The sequence below is a fragment of the Macaca thibetana genome, chromosome 7, assembly GCF_024542745.1.
Source record: "Macaca thibetana thibetana isolate TM-01 chromosome 7, ASM2454274v1, whole genome shotgun sequence".
Lineage (NCBI taxonomy): Eukaryota > Metazoa > Chordata > Mammalia > Primates > Cercopithecidae > Macaca > Macaca thibetana.
This window is the reverse complement of record NC_065584.1, coordinates 118,705,313-118,726,952: the sequence shown is the minus strand read 5'-3', so window position 1 is coordinate 118,726,952 and position 21,640 is coordinate 118,705,313. Positions and strand designations below refer to the sequence as shown.

Genomic DNA, 21,640 nt, shown 5'->3' with positions numbered 1-21,640 from the left:
GCCTGGGAGGTTTAGGCTGCAGTGAGCTGAGATCGTACCATTGTACTCCTGCCTGGGCCTCAGAGCGAGACTTTGTTTCAAAAAAATAAAATAGGCCAGGCGTGGTGGCTCATGCCTGTAATCCCAGAACTTTGGGAAGCCAGGGCAGACAGATCATCTGAGGTCAGGATTTCAAGACCAGCCTAGCCAACATGGCGAAACCCCATCTCTACTAAAAATACAAAAATTGGCTGGATGTGGCGGTGGGTACCTGTAATCTCAGCTACTTGGGAGGGTGAGGCAGGAGAATTGCTTGAACTCAGGAGGTAGAGGTTGCAGTGATCTGAGATTGAGCCACTGCACTCCAGCCTGGGCAACAGAGTGAGACTCCATCTCAAAAATAAATAAATTAATTAAATAAAATAAAAACCTATCAGTCCTGACAGCAATGGATAGAATTACTTTTACTACATTTTACTAATTTCCCTGTTTTACCTAATTGCTGTATCCTTAAAGCCATTTCAGAACTCATTTGAGATTTTTTAAAAAACACATATCTTAAGGAGTCTCTTCCAAGATGACTGAATAGAAACAGCTCCGTTCTGCAGCTCCCAGCAAGATCGCCACAGAAGAGGGGTAATTTCTGCATTTCCAGCTGAGGTACCTGGTTCATCTCACTCGACTGGTTGGACATCGGGTGCAGCCCACAGAGGGCAAACTGAAGCAGGGTGGGGCGTCACCTCACCCAGGAAGCACAAGGGGTTGGGGGATTTCCTAGCCAAGGGAAGCCATGAGCGACTGTGCTTGGAGAAGCGATACAATCCTGCCCAAATACTGCTCTTTTCCCACAGTCTTCACAACCGGCAGACCAGGAGATCCCCTCCCATGCCTGGCTCAGCAGGTCCCACACCCACAAAGCCTTGCAGAGCAGCCTGAGACCAACCTGGGATGTGGGAGCTTGGTGGGGGGAGGGGTGTCCACCATTGGTGAGACTTGAGTAGGCAATTCTATGCTCACAGTATAAACAGAGCAGCAGGGAAGCTCCAACTGGGCAGAGCACACCGTAGCTCAGCAAGGCCTACTGCTTCTCTAGATTCTACCTCTGGGGGCAGGGCATATCTGAACAAAAGGCAGCAGACAGCTTCTCCAGACTTAAACGTCCCTGCTGGACAGCTCTGAAGAGCAGTGGTTCTCCCAGCATGGCATTCGAGCTCCGGTAACAAACAGACTGCCTCCTCAGGTGGTTCCCTGACCACTGTGTAGCCTGACTGGGAGACAGTAGGGGCCGACAGACACCTCATACAGGCTGGTTCCCCTCTGGGATGAAGCTTCCAGAGGAAGGATCAGGCAGCAATATTTGCTGTTCTGCAGCCACCGCTGGTGATACCCAGGCAAACAGGGTGTGGAGTGGACCTCCAGCAAACTCCAATGGACCTGCAGCTGAGGGGCCTGTTAGAAGGAAAACTAACAAACAGAAAGGAATAGCATCATCATCAACAAAAAGGACATCCACATAAAAACCCCATCTGTAAGTCACCAACATTAAAGACCAGAGGTAGATAAAACCACAAAGATGGGGAGAAACCAGAGCAGAAGATGCCTCTTCGCCTCCAAAGGAACACAACTCCTCACCAGCAAGGGAGCAAAACTATATGGAGAGTGAGTTTGACAGGTTGACAGAAGTAGGCTTCAGAAGGCCGGTAATAACAAACTTTTCCAAGCTAAAGGAGCGTGTTCTCACCCATCGCAAGGAAGCTAAAAACCTTGAAAAAAGGTAGGACAAATGGTTAACTAGTATAAGCAGTGTAGAGAAGAGCTTAAATTACACAATGGAGCTGAAAACCACAGTAGGAGAACTTTGTGAAACATACATAAGCTTCAGTAGCTGATTCAATCAAGCAGAAGGAAGGATATCAGTGATTCAAGGTCAAATTAATGAAATAAAGCAAGACAAGATTAGAGAAAAAAGAGTGAAAAGAAACGAACAAAGCCTCCAAGAAATATGGGACTACGTGAAAAGACCAAATCTACATTTGATTGGTGTACCTGAAAGTGATGGGGAGAATGGAAACAAGTTAGAAAACACTCTTCAGGATATTATTCAGGAGAACTTCCCCAACCTAGCAAGGCAGGCCAACATTCAAATTCAGGAAATACAGAGAACACCACAAAGATATTCCTCAAAAAGAGCAACCCCAAGACACTTAATTGTCAGATTCACCAAGGTTGAAATGAAGGAAAAAATGTTAAGGGCAGCCACGAAGAAAGGTCAGGTTACCCACAAAGGGAAGCCCATCAGACTAACAGCAGATCTCTCTGCAGAAACCCTACAAGCCAGAAGAGGGTGGGGCCAATATTCAGCATTCTTAAAAGAATTTTCAACCCAGAATTTCATATCCAGCCAAACTAAGCTTTATAAGTGAAGGAGAAATAAAATCCTTTACAGACAAGCAAATGCTGAGAGATTTTGTCACCACCAGGCTTGTCTTACAAGAGCTCCTGAAGGAAGCACTAAACATGGGTAGGAACAACCAGTACCAGACATGTAAACACATGCCAAATTGTAAAGACCATCAATGCTATGAAGAAACTGCATCAATTAACAGGTGAAAAAACCAGCTAGCATCATAATCACAGGATCCAATTCACACATAATAGTATTAACCTTTAATGTAAATAGGCTAAATGCCCCAATTAAAAGACGCAGACTGGCAAATTGGATAAAGAGTCAAGACCCATCGGTGTGCTGTATTCAGGAGACCCATCTCACATGCAGAGACATACAGAGGCTCAAAATAAAGGGATGGAGGAAGATCTACCAAGGAAATGGAAAGCAAAGCAAAAAAAAAAAAAAAAAAAAAAAAAAAAAAAAAAAAAAAGCAGGGCTTGCAGTCCTAATCTGTGATAAAACAGACTTTAAACCAACAAAGATCAAAAGAGACAAGGCCATTACATAATGGTAAAGGAATCAATTCAACAAGAAGAGCTAACTCTTAAATAGATATGCACTCAATACAGGAGCATCCAGATTCATAAAGCAAGTTCTTAGAGACTTACAAAGAGACTTAGACTCCCGCACAGTAACAATGGGATACTTTAACAGTCCACTGTCAATATTGGATCGACAAGACAGAAAATTAACAAGGATGTCCAGGACTTGAACTCAGCTGTGGACCAAGAGGACCTAATAGACATCTATAGAACTCTCCACCCCAAATCAACAGAATACACATTCTTCTCAGCACCACATAGCACTTATTCTAAAATTGACCACATAGCTGGAAGTAAAGCACTCCTCAGCAAATGTAAAAGAACGGAAATCACAACAAACTCTCTCTCAAACCACAGTGCAATCAAATTAGAACTCAGGATTAATAAACTCACTCAAAACCACACAACTACATGGAAAATGAACAACCTGCTCCTGAATGACTACTGGGTAAATAACGAAATGAAGGCAGAAATAAAGATGTTCTTTGAAACCAATGAGAACAAAGACATAACATACCAGAATCTGTGCGACACATTTTAAGCAGTGTGTAGAGGGAAATTTATAGCACCAAATGCCCACAAGAGAAAGCAGGAGAGATCTAAAATCAACACCCTGACATCACAAAAGAACTAGAGAAGCAAGAGCAAACAAATTCAAAAGCCAGCAGAAAACAAGAAGTAACTAAGATCAGAGAAAAACTGAAGGAGATAGACGGAAAAGAAAAAAAACCTTCAAAAATATCAGTGAATCCAGGAGCTGGGTTTTTGAAAAGATCAACAAAATTGATAGACCACTAGCAAGACTAATAAAGAAGAAAAGAGAGAAGAATCAAATAGGCACAATAAAAATGATTAAGGGGATATCACCACCTATCCCACAGAAATACAAACTACCATCAGGGAATACTATAAACACCACTATGCAAATACACTAGAAAATCTAGAAGAAATGGATACATTCCTGGATACATACACCCTTCCAAGACTAAACCAGGAAGAAGTTGAATCTCTGAATAGACCAATAACAGGTTCTGAAATTGAGGCAATAATTAATAACCTACCAATCAAAAAAAAAAGTCCAGTACCAGATGGATTCACAGCGGAATTCTACCAGAGGTACAAAGAGGAGCTGGTACCATTTCTTCTGAAACTATTCAATTACTAGAAAAAGAGGGAATCCTCCCTAACTCCTTTTATGAGGCCAGCATCATCCTGATACCAAAGCCCGGCAGAGACACAACAAAAAAAGAGAATTTTAGACTAATATCCCTGATGAAGATCGATGCAGAAATCCTAAATAAAATACTGGCAAACCAAATCCAGCAGCACATCAGAAAACTTATCCACCATGATCAAGTTGGCTTCATACCTGGGATGCAAGGCTGGTTCAACATAACAAATCAATAAACGTAATCCATCACGTAAACAGAAACAACGACAAAAAACACACGATTATCTCAATAGATGCAGAAAAGGCCTTCGACAAAATTCAGCAGCCTTTCATGCTAAAAACTCTCAATAAACTAGGTATTGATGGAACATATCTCAAAATAATAAGACCTATTAATGGCAATCCCACAGCCAATATCATACTGAATGGGCAAAAACTGGAAGCATTCCCTTTGAAAACTGGCACAAGACAGGGATGCCCTCTCTCACCACTCCTATTCAACACAGCCTTGGAAGTTCTGGCCAGGGCAATCAGGCAAGAGAAAGAAATAAAGGGTATTCAATTAGGAAAAGAGGAAGTCAAATTGTCCCTGTTTGCAGATGACATGATTGTATATTTAGAAAACCCCATTGTCTCAGCCCAAAATTTCCTTAAGCTGATAAGCAACTTCAGCAAAGTCTCAGGGTACAAAATCAATGTGCAAAGATCACAAGCATTCCTATACACCAACAACAGACAAACAGAGTTGAATCATGAGTGAACTCCCATTTGCAATTGCTACAAAGAGAATAAAATACCTAGGAATCCAACTTACAAGGGATGTGAAGGACCTCTTCAAGGAGAACTACAAACCACTGCTCAACGAAATAAAAGAGGACACAAACAAATGGAAGAACATTCCATGCTCATGAATAGGAAGAATCAATGTCATGAAAATGGCCATACTGCCCAAGGTAAATTATAGATTCAGTGCCATCCCCATCAAGCTACCAATGACCTTCTTCACGGAATTGGAAAAAAACTAAACTTCATATGGAACCAAAAAAGAGCCCACATAGTCAAGACAATCCTGTGCAAGAAGAACAAAGCTGGAGACATCAAGTTACCCCACTTCAAACTATACTACAAGGCTACAGTAACCAAAACAGCATGGTACTGGTACCGAAACAGACATATCGACCAATGGAACAGAACAGAGGCCTCAGAAATAACACCACACATCTGCAACCATCTGATCTTTGACAAACCAGTCAAAAACAAGCAACGGGGAAAGGATTCCCTATTTAATAAATGGTGTTGGGAAAACTGGCTACCCATATGTAGAAAACTGAAACTGGACCCCTTCCTTACACCTTATACAAAAATCAACTCAAGATGGATCAAAGACTTAAACATAAGACCTAGGACCATAAAAATCCTAGAAGAAAACCTGGGCAATACCATTCAGGACATAGGCATGCACAAAGACTTCATGTCTAAAACACCAAAAGCAATGGCAACAAAAGCCAAAATTGACCAGTGGGATCATGAAGAGCTTCTGCATAGCAAAAGAAACTACTATCAGAATGAGCGGGGGGCCTACAAAATGAGAGAAAATTTTTGCTATCTATCCATCTGACAAAGGGCTAATATCTAGAATCTACAAAGAAACACATTTACCAGAAAAAAGCAAACAACCCCACCAAAAAGTGGGCAAAGGATATGAACAGACACTTCTCAGAAGAAGACATTTATGCAGCCAAGAGGTATATGAAAAAATGCTCATCATCACTGGTCATTAGAGAAATGCAAATCAAAACCACAATGAGATACCATCTCACGCCAGTTAGAATGGCAGCTGTTAAAATATAAGGAAAGAACACATGTTGGAGAGGTTGTGGAAAAATAGGAACACTTTTACACTGTTGGTGGGAGTGTAAATTAGTTCAACCATTGTGGAATACAGTGTGGTGATTCCTCAAGGATCTAGAAGTAGAAATACCATTTGACCCAGCAATCCCAATACTGGGCATATACCCAAAGTATGATAAATCATGCTACTATAAAGACACATTCACATGTATGTTTATTGTGGCACTATTCACAGTAGCAAAGACTTGGAACCAACCCAAATGTCCATCAGTGATAGACTGGATTAAGAAAATGTGACACGTATACACCATGGAATGCTATACAGCCATAAAAAAGGATGAGTTCATGTCCTTTGCAGGGACATGGATGAGGCTGGAAACCATCATTCTCAGCAAACTGTCACAAGATCAGAAAACCAAACCCCACATGTTCTCACTCATAAGTGGGAATTGAACAATCAGAACGTAGGGACACAGAGAGGGGAACATCACACACCAGGCCCTATAGGGGTTGGGGGATAGGGGAGGGATAACATTAGGAGAAATACCTAATGTAGGTGACGGGTTGATGGGTACAGCAAACCACCATGGCACTTGTGTACCTACGTAACAAAGCTGCACATTCTGCACATGTAACCCAGAACTTAAAGTTTTAAAGTATAAAAACAAACAAACGGCCGGGCGTGGTGGCTCAAGCCTGTAATCCCAGCACTTTGGGAGGCCGAGGCGGGCGGATCACGAGGTCAGTAGATCGAGACCATCCTGGCTGACACGGTGAAACCCCGTCTCTACTAAAAAATACAAAAAAAACTAGCCGGGCGAGGTGGCGGGCGCCTGTAGTCCCAGCTACTGGGGAGGCTGAGGCAGGAGAATTGCGTGAACCCGGGAGGCGGAGCCTGCAGTGAGCTGAGATCCGGCCACTGCACTCCAGCCTGGGCGGCAGAGCGAGACTCCGTCTCAAAAAAAAAAAAAAAAAAAAAAACAAAAAACAAAAACAAACAAACAAAAACACATACCTTGCTTTGGCATTTGCTTTGTTTTGCTTCCTCATTGGCTTCTTTCAAGCAAGTTGTTATAAGTAATTTCTGTAGCTGCGCTAGGCGTCAATATTTAAGCTTTATGATTTGTCCTCTTTGGAAGCATAGTATGAGCACGTATTATCTTGTGGATTAGGAGATAAGATTGCTGGATAATTAATACACATAGGGAAATTTTTTTTTTTTTTGGAGATGGAGTCTCGCTCTGTCTAGAATGCAGTGGCATGCGATCTTGGCTCACTGCAACCTCCGCCTGCCAGGTTCAAGCAATTCTCCTGCCTTGGCCTCCCAAGCAGCTGGGATTATAGGCACCTGTCACCACACCCAGCTAATATTTTGTATTTTTAGTAGAGATGGGGTTTCACTATGCTGGCCAGTCTGGTCTCAAACTCCTGACCTCAAGTGATCTACCCACCTCAGCCTCCCAAAGTGCTGGGATTACAGGCTTGAGCCACCATGCCCAGCCAGGGAAATTTTAAAAAATGGAAAATGGAGCTCTCATTTTAGACTTATGAATGCTACTAATGAAGACCACAATGTATTTGCCAAAAGCCTGTGGAGTCAAATACAATTTTTAAAATTGTGGCTTAAAAAAATAGCATAAAGCCAGGCATAGTGGCTCACACCTGTAATCCCAGCACTTTGGGAGGCCAAAGTGGGCAGATCACTTGAGGTAAGGAGTTTGAGGCCAGCCTGGACAATATGGTGAAACCCCATCTCTACCAAAAATACAAAAAAATTAGTTGAGCGTGGTGGCACGTGCCTGTAATCTCAGCTACTCGGGAGGCTGAGGCAGGAGAATGGCTTGAACCCGGGAGGCAGAGGTTGCAGTGAACTGAGATCGTGCTGCCGCACTCCAGCCTGGGTGTCACAGCAAGACCGTCTCAGAAAAAAAAAAGCAATAAAACTTAGCATCTTAATCATTTTTTAGTGTATAGTTCAGTAGTGTTAAGAGTATTTCCATTGTTGTGCAGATCTCCAGAACTTTTTCATTTTCCAAAACTGAAATTCTATACCCAATGAACAACTCTCCATTTTCCACTCCCTAACCCCTGTTAACCACCATTCTGTTTTCTGTTTCTATTAATTTGACTACTTTAGATTATTAATATAAGTGGAATCATATGGTATTTGCCTTTGTATGACTAGCTTATTTCATTTAGTGTATTGCTGTCAAGATTCATCCATGTTGTAGCATGTGTCTCAATTTCCTTTTTAAAGTCTGAATAATATTCCATTGTGTGTGTGTGTGTGTATATATATGTAGCACATTTTGTTTATTCATCCATCGGTGGACATTTGGATTACTTCCACCTCTTTAAATGAATTCTTACTTACTACCATTTGGTGGGTACATGGAGACCTCACACCTAATTAAAAAACGCAGCCCACTGATTTTCCATTACGCAGGATTACCTACTAGGCTGGCTTGGGGAAAAAAAAAACCATCATAAGCACTGTTCCTTTAATTTAGATTACTAGCTCTCTGTCAGTCTCCAACTCAGTAAATGGCATCTGTGTTCATCTAATTGCTGTGGAAATATCTTTGACTCTTTTCTTTCTCTCCTGCCCTGTTTCCAGTCATCAGCATGCCAATCTTGTCAGTCCTTCCTTTGAAACATACCTAGGCTAGTCAGCATACCCAGCATCTGACCACGTCTCATTACCTCCAGTACTTCTGATCTGACCCGTGCTGCTGTTCTCTTTCCTTGGGCCATTGTAAGAGCCTTCTAACTTTTCTCTGTTTATTTGCTAGGCCCCTGCAATCTGTTCATTCCAGACTATAGCTGTTGTGATCATGTTAAAACAGAAATCAAAACCTTTCAGTGGCTTCTTATCTCACAGGAAAAACAAAACTCCTGACGATATCCTACAAGGCCTCACGTGATCTGTGTTTCCTCCTCCAGCATCTATATCCGTCTCTTATTCCCTGTCACTTTCAGCTTGCTTATTCTGTCTGATCATCTGGTCTCCTTGCTGCCATTCATCAAACATGCCAACACATACCTGCTTCGCTTAGCACTAACTGTTCTTCCTGCAGATATTTGTCTAGAAATATACAATATGCAGAAATATCCTGCAGAAAATTGTGTATCTTCAATTTTCTGCTCAGATGTTATATTATCTGAGAGGCCTTTCAGACTGAGTATCTAAGTGTGCACACAAACTACTCTCCCACTAGTCCTCTGTATTCTCTTACTCAGCTTTTTTGTTCATTTTATCACTTACTGCTGTTGATGTAGGTTACTTGTTGGTCTTTTCTCCACTAAAGTTTAAGCTCCTTGATGGCAAAGATTTTGTTACTACATTTCTAGTAATTAGAATAGTGTTTCACGTGTAGAAGGTTCTCAAAAAATATTTACTGAATACATAAATGAAAGAGCTACAGATTTGAAAGTAACATGGGCCAGGCATGATGGCTCATGCCTGTAATCTCAGCACTTTGGGAGGCCGAGGCAGGTGGATCGCAGGGTCAGGAGTTCAAGACCAGCCTGGCCAACATGGTGAAACCCCATCTCTACTAAAAATACAAAAATTAGCTGGGCGTGGTGGCGGGTGCCTGTAATCCCAGGTACTTGAGAGGCTGAGGCAGGAGAATCGCTTGAACCCGGGAGGCAGAGGTTGCGGTGAGCCGAGATGGCGCCCACCTAGGCAACAGAGCAGGAATCCGTCTCGAAAAAAAAAAGAAAGTAACATGGACGTTATCTTTGAAGACTAGCCTGTGAGCTCTCTTTCCATAAGATATCATCAACCTGCCTACCTCCATCAGCTTCACTACAGTCATTATCATGTCTTTCTGTGGTTTCTTCAGTAAACTTCTAACTGGTTTCCCCATTTCTGTTCTTGGTCTCCCCTACAATCCATTCTCAAACCAGCAGCCTGCATTTTTAAAAAATTATGCTGGCCAGGTATGGTGGCTCACACCTGTAATTCTGGGAGTCTGAGGCAGGAGAATCGCTTGAGCCCAGGAGTTTGAGACCAAGACCAGCATGAGCAACATAGGGAGATCCTGTTTCCATAAAAGAATTAAAAAATTAGCTGAGTGTAGTGGCGCATGCCTGTGATCCCAGCTACTAGGAGGCTGAGGCGGGAAGATCACTTGAGCCTGGGAGGTTGAGGCTGTAGTGAGCCATGATTGCATCACTGCACTCCAGCTTGATGTCAGCGCAAGACCCTGTTTAAAAGAAGAAAACAAAAAACCGCTAACCTTTCAATTGTTTTATATCATTTTCAGAGTAAAATTCACACTCCTGACGATAGTGTGCTGCACTACAAGATGTAGTGTGTACCTAATTTGCCCTCTTTAAAAAAAAAAAAACTTTGTTACTTACTCACTATGCTTTAGCTACATTAATATATTTCCTAAATATATCAAGCTGATTCCCATCTTAGGGTCTTTTCACAGCTCTTCCTCTGCCCTGATCAGTCTTTTCAGGATCCTCATATGTCTGGCTCCTTTTCATGCAAGTCTCACCTTAAGGGTTACCTCCGCAGAAAGGTCCTGACAGTCCACCCAATGCAAAACAGCCTCTCTAATCACCGTTCTTTATTTTCTTTATAACACCATAAGCTGAAATTATCTTGATTATTAATTTTCTCTTCTATTTTTATTTATTTATTTTTTTTGAGATGGAGTTTCGCTCTTGTCACCCAGGTTGGAGTGCAATGGTGCAATCTCCAGTCACTGCAACCTCTGCCTCCTAGGTTCAAGTGATTCTCCTGCCTCAGTCTCCCAAGCAGCTGGGATTACAGGCACCCACCACCACGCCTGGCTGATTTTTGTATTTTTAGTAGAGACAGGGTTTCACCATGTTGGCCAGGCTGGTCTCAAACTCCCAACCTCAGGGGATCCGCCTGCCTTGGCCTCCCAAAGTGCTGGGATTACAGGCGTGAGCCACCGTGCCCAGCTATTAATTTTCTTTTCTTGTTGATGTTCCCATATCTGCATGACAAAAGGAACTTTTCCTTATTTATGTTCTATCCCTAGCACATAGAAAAATGACGGGGACTGATTAATCACTTAGATATTTAAACAGAAGAATGGTTGAATGAATGAAGTTTTATAGTAGCCATCTGAGGCACTTGGTAAAACTACAGAATCTCAGCCTCCTCCCTTAAAATTGAGTCATTAGGGTTAGTTATGTGACCTAGAAATTTGTAGTTTAACAAATACCCCATGATTGTTTTAACCAAGCAAATTTTGAAAATACTGATTTAATGGAAATAGTGCTGAGTGAATGAGTGAGTGAGTAAGTGATCATAGCTCATTGCAGCCTTAAACTTCTGGTTTCTAGTATCCTCTCACCTCAGTCTCCTGAGTAGCTGGGACAACAGGCACACGCCACCACACCCAGCTAATTTTATTTCTTTTTAAGAGATGGGGTCTTGCTGTGTTGCCCAGACTGGCCTCAAACTCCTGGCCTCAAATAATCCTCCAGCTTCAGCCTCCTGAGTAGCTAGAATTACAGACTTGAAGCACTGTGCCCAGCCGGGGAGTTATCTTTTAGCCTTAGCATATTGATAGGAATTAGTTCAAGGTTTCCCAAAGTGTATATCATAGGACACTAACTATACAAGGTATTTGATACAAAATGAATTCTTTTCCAATGTGTTTAGGAATGCTAAATATTCTATTCTTCTTTTGGAGATTAGCTAGGCAGTCATTAACATTATGAAGGGTATGAGAAATCACACTTTAGAGCAGTCAACTTATCTATTGAATAGATTTGACAAGTCTACTTACAGTCCCTGCCCCAAACCATTGCTCACCAAATCCCTATTAATATACTAAGGAATATGTACTTCTGCACTAAGGAATATACACTGTACATGAAGTACAGTATGTGGTTCCATGCTACTATCACAGCTGATTCTGTTACGGTTAACTGTCTACACAAGCCACTACAAGCAGATGGTGTGGACTAAAGTACACATTTTAGCTTAATGATCTTTAGAGGGTTTTTTTTTTTTTTGGCATATGTAGGCTCTATATATCTTTTTTAAACTATATTTTTATTACATTAAAAATTAAAATAAGGATTTTTGTCATTTATGAGGTAGTGTAGAAACATAAAGAATTGGCAAACTAAGGAAAATAATAAAGTTCTTCAGAAAAACTTGACAGAGGCAGTTTTGCAAGTGAGTACCACCCACCATCATTTCACTCTGTCTCCATTCTCCCAGGTGCATGGCAGGAAACTAAAATCTTCATTCTTTACTATGTACCCAAGATAAGTTAAATATATTGAGCAAGTGCTTATTTGTAAAACTACCATATCATTACTGTTACAAGGAAATATTTTCAGTTCATTTTTCTGATTACATCTACCTGTTGTTAATAGATACCTAGTTTCTATTTTTTATTTGATCTGTCATTTTGACTTATAGAGTATCTCTGGCTTTTTATTATAACTTGGTTGTATTTTGTCCTAAGAGTAGCTTTGTTTATGAAGGCCATCAAAGGATAAAACTAGTGACATTCTTGGCACATAGTTCCTATTAGAGAAAATAATGTCTTTAAAATAAATGTCATTTTGAGTAATCTTTAGGACAACTCCCAGTCTTGGGCAAACTTGGGTGTGCCCTCACCAATGACACAGTCAGGAAAAGTGGTAAATGGGGGAGTTTAGACACAGAACAATTGAAAGGTGCTCAGACATATCTGAGCAGTGTTAGCATGATGACTGCACAATTTGGATTGCAAACCCCGAAACGCCCTTCAAGTTAAATCCACTGAACAATTGTAATTTTTACAGGCAAAACTGGTTTCATTCTAGTGGGTTCATGGGCCTATATACTCCCAGATTGACCTTTGTTTTAGTTCTTTGGTTTTTTTTTTTTTTGAAACGGAATCTTGCCCAGCCTTGTTTTAGCTTTTGTATATATTAATAAAAGATTTGCAGGTTCTTGGAGGTTAGTCTTCAGATTACTAAATAAGTATCAAGGATTGCCCATAATTTTTCAATTATAATAAATGAAAAATAAAAATCTAAGTTGAACTTGTAGGGAACCACACAAAAGACTTGTTTCTGGCTGGGCGCAGTGACTCACGCCTGTAATCCCAGCACTTTGGGAGGTTGAGGCGGGTGGATCACGAGGTCAGGAGTTGAAGACCAGTCTGGCCAACATGGTGAAACCCCAACTCTACTAAAAATACAAAAATTAGCCACGCATGGTGGCGGCCACCTGTAATCCCAGCTGCTCAGGAGGATGAGGCAGAGAATTGCTTGAACCCGGGAGGTGGAGGTTGCAGTGAGCCAAGATCGCGCCACTGCACTCCAGCCTGGTGACAGAGCAAGATTCTGTCTCAAAAACAAATAAATAAGTAAAAAATAGTACACAAGACTTCATCTCAAAAAAAATAAAAAGACTTGTTTCTACTTTTCTGAAGTATAGGAGGGTGTTCAAAGGAAGACTCCTGGCTTGTCTAAAGAGTATACATACATCATATATGCACAGCTCAGAAGGCAAGAAAGTATATTACACAAGAGAGGAGTTAATATTTTTCTTTTTTTTGAGATGGAGTTTCACTCTTGTTGCCCAGGCTGGAGTGCAGTGGTGTGGTCTTGGCCCACTGCATCCTCTGCCTTCTGGGTTCAAGCCATCCTCCTGTCTCAGCCTCTGGAGTAGCTGAGATTACAGGTGCATGCCACCACGCCCAGCTGATTTTTGTATTTTTAGTAGAGACGGGGTTTCACCATATTGGTCAGGCTGGTCTTGAACTCCTGATCTCAGGTGATCCACGCGCCTTGGCCTCCCAAAGTGCTGGGATTACAGGCATTAGCCGCTGCGCCTGGCCGAGTTAATTCTTTTTAAAGGAAAAGTCATTTATATTTTCCTCTCTAAAACCACACCTAGTCTGCCAGAGTTGTCTGAGATGTTTTCCTATTTCTTTTCATAGGCCATATTCCCTGGCAATTTCAAATGACTTGGTTTAGGCTATTATACCTTGTTTTGGAACAAGAAAGTTAGAATTACAGAATATTGAGAAGCAAAACCATAAGTTGTCAAAGCATCAAGACTATACCCTTTTTCTTTGGGCAGTAGTGTGATGTGTCTTAGCCACTGATTAACCCAGGCATTAATTTTTTAGAACTATAAACATTAAAATAGGAGGTTCTCAACTTTTTCTGTTCCTGCACACCTGAGAGATACAAGGTATTCATATTAGTGACTATAGCTGGGAATCAGAATCTTGAAGGAGAAGTGTTGGTATGATTTAAAGAGAAAAATAGATGATGTGATAACCCTTCCCCAGCTTTTCCTCTAGAGTCACTGAAGGAGATTTAGATGATGACCAAGGTTCTTCTAGTTCTAAAATTCTATTATGCTTTCTCTGCTCTTCTTTTCATGCCACATACCTACTTGCTTCTCCGTAATGATAGGGCCCAATTTTCCCTAAGGGAGAGGGTGACTACGGAACTGTTATTCTTACTTTGTCTTATGTGCAAGAACAACATATATATATATATGGCGGGAGGTTGGGGGAGAGAGAAGGTCTTGCTGTCACCCCGGCTGGAGTGCAGTGGTATCATCATAGCTCACTGGGGCCTCTAACTCTTGGGTTCAAGGGAACCTCTTGCCTAAGCCTCCTGAGTAGCTGGGACTACAGGTGCACATGCCACTATGCCTACCTAACTTTTGAAATGTTTTGTAGAGATGCGGTCTTTCTATGTTGCTCAGGCTGGTTTCACACTCCTGGCCTCATGATCCTCCCGCCTCAGCTCCCCAGAATGCTGGGATTACAGGCAGGGGCCACTGCACCCAGCCCCGATATCCTTTATTTAGATGGGCAGTAAGATAAGTTTAAAGTAAAAACTGGGAATTCACTTGCTGGTATGTTTGGGGAAAATATTCTAGAATAGGAACTTTTCAAATTTCCCTTTTTCAAACCAAATTAAGGAAAAAAATCCCCTGAAAATAAATTTTTAAATGTTCAAATAGTATTTAAAACTTTTATGGTAGAAATCAGGTTTCTACCTTACTTCCTTAATTAAAGTATATAGTGTATACTCCAGTATACATCAGAAACTGGAATTTGTTGAGTATTCTAATTGTTTCTTTCGATCTGGGAGGCTTAAATTGTTAGATTTAATTAAATGATATATAAAATATATGTAGACTATGGAAGATTTTGTCTAAAACAACAATAATGTGATATAAAAATATCTGAGATTTATTGTTAGACAAAAATCACAGGTACTTTTATGTAATCTGTTGCATACATCATAACTGTAGAAAATACTAAACTTCAGTTAGATGTTAGTGAAAATAAAGATGTAACTTTTTTCCCATTGTTCACATAAGCCCTGGTCTACAATTATTTTTGTTACCCCAGGCACATTCAAGGAAGCCAGAATCCTCAGCTTCTGAAGATACTTAGTCTTTGAGGAAAGTGGAGCTTAGTCTTTTCTGTTTTTAGCTCTTAGTGCTTTTCAAACCTTTAAAATAAGCAAGTGGTTGACTGTTAAATGATGATTGTCAATATCTCTTGCATTAGGAACTTGGCTTATTGCCACTAACTTTATTTCAGATTACTAAAGAAATTGATATTTGGCCGGGCGCGGTGGCTCAAGCCTGTAATCCCAGTACTTTGGGAGGCCGAGGCGGGTGGATCACGAAGTCAGGAGATCGAGACCATCCTGGCTAACATGGTGAAACCCCGTCTCTACTAAAAATACAAAAAACTAGCCGGGCGTGGTGGCGGGCGCCTGTAGTCCCAGCTACTCGGAGGCTGAGGCAGGAGAATGGCGTAAACCCGGGAGGCGGAGCTTGCAGTGAGCCGAGATCGCGCCACTGCACTCCAGCCTGGGTGACACAGCGAGACTCCGTCTCAAAAAAAAAAAAAAAAGAAAAAGAAATTGATATTTATGAAAGCCAATTTAGTCAGTGTATCTTAAAGTCAAACTAGAACATACCTGCTAGTAGTAATAAGTGCTTTATTTATGTCTTAACTTTGAGCTGCTATAGCCATAAGTGTTTTTTGTTTTGTTTTGTTTTTTTTTTTGTCGTTAAAATGTTCCTTTGTCATTAAAAATATAACTCACAGCCCTGAATCATCCTTCTACTTTGTGAAACTATTGCTTGGTCAAATTTGTGTGATTACTATTTTTTTAATTTACTTTGTATTGTGGCAAAGTATATACAATACAGAGTTTACCATTTTAACTGTGTTTAAGTGTACAAGTCAGTGGCATTAATTATATTCACAATGTTGTACACACATTACCACTGTCTGTTTCCAGAATTCCTCATCACCCCAAACAGAAATGCTGTATTCTTCAAGCAATAACATTCCATACCCTACTCCACCCAGCCCCGGTATCCTCTAATCTACTTTCCATCTCCGTAAATTTGCCCTTTCTCAACATTTTATATAAATTGAGTCATATATTTATCTTTTTGTTTCTGGTTTGTTTTCCTTAGCATAATGTTTTCAATTCATCCATGTTGTCACATGTGTCAGAATTTCATTCCTTTTTATAGCTGAATAATTTTCCGTTGTATGTATATATTACATTTTGTTGATTCATTCATCTGTAGAAGTATACCTGGTAACCTTTTGGCTACTGTGAATAATTTTGCCATAAACTTGGTGGTAAAGTATCTGTTTGAGTCCCTGTTTTCAATTATTTTGAAAGTATAATTAGGAGTGGAATTGCTGATGGTAATTATATTTAACTTTGTGAGGAATGTGATCATTCTTTACACTAGTTCATTCTATTTTTTATTATCTTCACATTAATATTTCATAAGTTTTTTTAATTTTTTGCTTATTTCCTTGGTTGACTTTTGTTGCTGATTTTAAAGAAATTATTTGTTTTGATCATTCATTTTTTTCTTTTCTTTTCAATTGTTTGTTTTTCAGACCCGAGTCAGAACTCCATCACAGGGGAACACAGCCAACTGTTAGGTATAGTATTACTGTGGGGATTGACTCTATTCAAAGTCACCCTTAACTCGTTTATCCTAACAGACATTACTCCCTTCTCTGATTCTATTTTCTGTCCCCTCTTTTTCTGCATCCCACCCACCAACTTTTTTCCTCCGGTTTCTATTCCCAACTTGGTAAGTTTTAGGAAACTACTTCCATAATTGATTACTAAGACTCAGTTAAATTAAAAAGTAATTTTGCATGGTCTATGGTTAAAAAAAATATAAGAACTAGAATTTTTTTAAAGATAATTTGGAAAAGAAGGTATTATAATACCTGATAATATCTCTGACTTTGCAGCCAATTTTCCCTTTTTATTACTTTTCTTGGCCTTTTGATCACCTTTTTAATTATTGAAAGTACTTCATAAACAGCGTGTCCTCAAGCAGTCCTTAGAATTTGGTGTTCCAGTTCCTTATCTATGAAACAAGTTATGGAAATGAATTTACTTCCTCTGGGTATCACTTCTTTAAAGTAAGTGTGTAATTTGACAAGAATATCTCTCTTTTTTGAGACAGTGTCTTGCTCTGTCACCAGGCTGGAGTGTAGTGGTGCGATCTCAGCTCACTGCACCCTCCACCTCCCAAGTTCAAGCAATTCTTCTGCCTTAGCCTCCCAAGTAGCTGGGATTACAAGCGTGTACCACCACGCCCAGCCAATTTTTGTATTTTTAGTAGAGACAGGGTTTCACCATGTTGGAACCAGTATGGTCTCCATCTCCTGACCTCGTGGTCCGCCCGCCTTGGCCTCCCAAAGTGCTGGGATTACAGGCGTGAGCCACTGCGCCCGGCCTTGACAAGAATTTCACAAGACCTCAGGACTGATAAATTTTCAAAATATAAAAAGAAACATACTCTGATGAGGCATTCAGCTCAAACAAAAGGTATATATATACAAAGAAAGTAAAAGTATCTCCTCCTCTTACCACCTCACTTCCACCTCTTGAAAGTACTTGCTGTTGATAGTTTTTTGGGGATTCTAGAAATTTTTAATTATAAATGTTTATATTATATACGACTATCTTTTCCTTTTTATATCAATGATGTTATAGTAAATGGACTGTTCTATTATACAGACCACTTCTTTTTACTTAACATTTTACCTTGGACATCTTAGTACATAAAGATCTGCTTCATTCCTTTGTGATGGAAGAGTATTTCATTGTGCACCTGCACTATAATTTCATTCAGCCAGTTTCCTACTCATGAGCATTTATTTCCAGGTGTGTTACTGTTGTAAGTTATGTTGCAATGAATATCTTATCCTTATATCCTGCAGTCTTTTTTTTTTTTCTTTTTTTTTGTGAGACAGAGCCTTGCTCTGTCGCCCAGGCTGGAGTGCAGTGGCACGATCTTGGCTCGTTGCAAGCCCTGCCTCCCAGGTTCACGCCATTCGCCTGCCTCAGCCTCCCGAGTAGCTGGGACTACAGGTGCCCACCACCACACCTGGCTAATTTTTTGTATTATCCTGCAGTCTTAATGCCAGTATATTTGTAGGGTAAATTCCTATCAGTGGAATTCCTTACTCAAAAGATATATACATTTTTTAAAAGATACACCAGCTTAAACTCTCACAAGTATGGAGTAATGCTTGACTCCCTATAATAATAATAAACAGATATTATTAATCTTAAAATAGTTTATTTAGCTAATAGGTAAAAATAGCATCTCGTTTTTTATTTATACTTCCTTCAGCATAAGTGCGGTTAAGTAATTTTTGGTATATTATTTAGTATGTTAACACTTTGTGTGTGTGTGTGTGTGTGTGTGTGTGTGTATGCTTTGATTTGAGGCTTATTTTGATCACTGCTGAACTTTTAGCTGTAATATGTATAAAGCAGCTGTGGAAAAATAAGCTATCAAAAAGTCCAAAGTAGGGAAAGTGAAAACTTCAGAGGATTAGTTGAAGAAACTGGGATACTCCTTTTTCATTCTTTCTACATTAAAGACTTAAAATAGTCCTTGAGTTAATGAGAAGAGTTTATGAGACCATAGCCCTCATTCCTTTAGTGAGTTTATGTGCTGAAACAGTACCTGACATCCTAGGCACTCAGTATATATTTGTTGAGTAAATGGTTTGACATAAATATACAAATCTGATCACTAAGGTCCTGGCTGTGTGATGTTAGAGGCGTTCTTTTTTTTTTTTTTTTTTTTTTTGAGACAGAGTCTTGATCTGTCGCCCAGGCTGAAGTGTGATGGCACCATCTTGGCTCACTGCAACTTCTGCCTCTCGGATTCAAGCAGTTCTCTGGCCTCAGCCTCCCGAGTAGCTGGGACTATAGGCGCACGTCACCATGCCCGGCTAATTTTCGTATTTTTAGTAGAGACAAGGTTTTACCATGTTGGTCAGGCTGGTCTCAAACTCCTGACCTCAGGTGATCCACCCACTGTGGCCTCTCAAAGTGCTGGGATTACAGGCATGAGCCACCATTCCTGGCTACTTTTTAATACTTTTATATTGGATAGTTTCTATACGTTGCTCAAAATTAGTCTTCTGTATATAAAAATTTTATATTTGGATCAGGAATTATTAAGCTTTCACTGAAAAATTTTGCCAGACTATGAAAAGAACATCTTTCCTCTAAACTATGAAAGTACTTCTGTCCCTGATACATACATGACAGGCAGAGATGTTTGAGAATAGTTCATTATCATCAGGAATACATGTACAATGGTGGCAGCTTAGCTAATGAAGTGGACAGGCAAAAGTTGATAGAGTTCCAGTATTACTAAGCTGGATTTTGTTCCCAGCTAACCACCTGCAGTAAAGGATACCTGGGGAACTATAGGTAAAAAGAAGTAACTTTGATTGTGAAGGAAGAGTTATCTTAGTCATTATAAGCCAAAAAATTCTAATAGTATTTGCAAAGAGACTACTTCAAACATTCATCTCATTTGGCAGCCTACAGTTGCATTCAAGTTTTGGCCAACCTGAGGATTTATCCAGTCTTCTAGCCAAATTATCAGGTATGTCCATCCTGCCAGCCTGAGTTCTCTCTCCTAGATTCATGGGGTCAGATCTTATTTTCCTTTTTTCTCATGCTCTGAAGAACTATCATCTTCTGTCTTAAGTATCTGTGTTTTAGCTATAGCCTCAAAATCTTTAAAAGTCTGGTTTATTAAAAGATATTCATGAGTTTGGAAAAGAGTGAAAGGTTTTTTTGTTGTATTTTCTAACCATCTCATAAGTTACTCAGAAAAGACATTATAAGCTTGAATGAAAATCTTCCAGCTGGGTGCAGTGATTCACCATGCCTATAATCCCAGCACTTTTGGGAGGCCAAGGCAAGTGGATTGCAAGGTCAGGAGTTCGAGACCAGCCTGGCCAAGATGGTGAAACCCCGTCTCTACTAAAAATAAAAAAAATTGGCTGGGCATGGTGGTGGGTGCCTGTAATCCCAGCTACTTCGGAGGCTTAGGCAGAAGAATCGCTTGAACCAGGAGGTGGAGGTTACAGTGAGCCGAGATCGCACCACTGCACTCCAGCCTGGGCGGCAGAGTGAGACTCTGTCTCAAACAAAAAAAAAAAAAAAAAAGAAAAAAGAAAAGAAAATCTTCCCAGCTCTCCCTAAAAACCTTGTTTAGGTTAACTTGGCCTGGTAGGTGAAAAACTGGTTCAGTTGCCTTGCCTGCTTAATTGAATTTGTAATAACATCTTTCAGACCTTTGCTGTTGAATTGGATATATAAAAGCCCTTTCCAGTCCTTCTAAATGTTTTTACTGTCAACAAGGCACAGTTATTTTAATGTATCTACTGTTCCCACTGACTCATCAAGTATCTTGCAAAACTCAAGATCAGGCTGAGGAGATATATGGGAGGGTGAAACTGCTATTGTAATAACGAATCAAGCTGTACACCTGTGATTGGTGAACTTTTCCGTGTGTGTGTGTGTGTGTGTGTATGTGTGTAGCTTTCCACTTAAAAATTTTTTTTTTTTTTTTTTTTTTTGAGATGGAGTCATGCTCTGTCGCCCAGGCTGGAGTGCAGTGGCCGGATCTCAGCTCACTGCAAGCTCCGCCTCCCGGGTTCACGCCATTCTCCTGCCTCAGCCTCCCAAGTAGCTGGGACTACAGGCGCCCGCCACTTCGCCCGGCTAGTTTTTTGTATTTTTTAGTAGAGACGGGGTTTCACTGTGTTAGCCAGGATGGTCTCGATCTCCTGACCTCGTGATCCGCCCGTCTCGGCCTCCCAAAGTGCTGGGATTACAGGCTTGAGCCACCGCGCCCGGCCAAAAATTTTTTTAGAAAGCTAGCAAGCAAACAAGCCATGGGTCCTGGCATTATTAAAAGTTTTATCAGGCATTCAAGGAAAAATAATTCCAGTCTTCTGCAGTCAGTCTCTCATAAGGAATAGAAAACCAAGTAACCACTACCTCAGTTTTGAGGCTTTTGCAACCTTGATAACCAAAACTTAAGAATGGCAATATGAGATTTTAAAAAAAGTATAGGCCAACCTTACTTAGGAATATATCTACAATCCTGAACAAAATATTTGCAATCTGAATCAAGCAACATATTTTTTTAAATTACCCCCATCCTCAAGTTGAGTTTCTGCTAGATATCCATGGTTGGTTTAATGTTGAAAGTTAATTTATATAATTCATTATATTAACAAATTAAAATAAAAATATCGTATAATAATCTTAATAGATGTTGAAAAAGCATTTGATTTCAAA

At 40.3% G+C, this 21,640-nt stretch overlaps 1 protein-coding gene across 4 annotated transcripts in view; it reads left to right on the top strand.

Moving 5' to 3' along the window:
• Window positions 1-21,640, top strand: part of SLC12A6 (solute carrier family 12 member 6) — a 102,616-nt gene that overhangs the window by 41,959 nt on the left and 39,017 nt on the right. For 2 of the 4 annotated variants that reach the window (XM_050797544.1, XM_050797546.1), the window contains exon 2: window positions 16,897-16,941. The exons of 1 other annotated variant lie outside the window; for it this stretch is intronic. In XM_050797544.1, coding sequence (XP_050653501.1) covers window positions 16,897-16,941 — 45 coding nt within the window. Of the gene's footprint in view, window positions 1-16,896; window positions 16,942-19,866; window positions 19,932-21,640 lie in introns of those variants that run through there. One more of the 4 variants, XM_050797547.1, reaches the window with a different exon arrangement.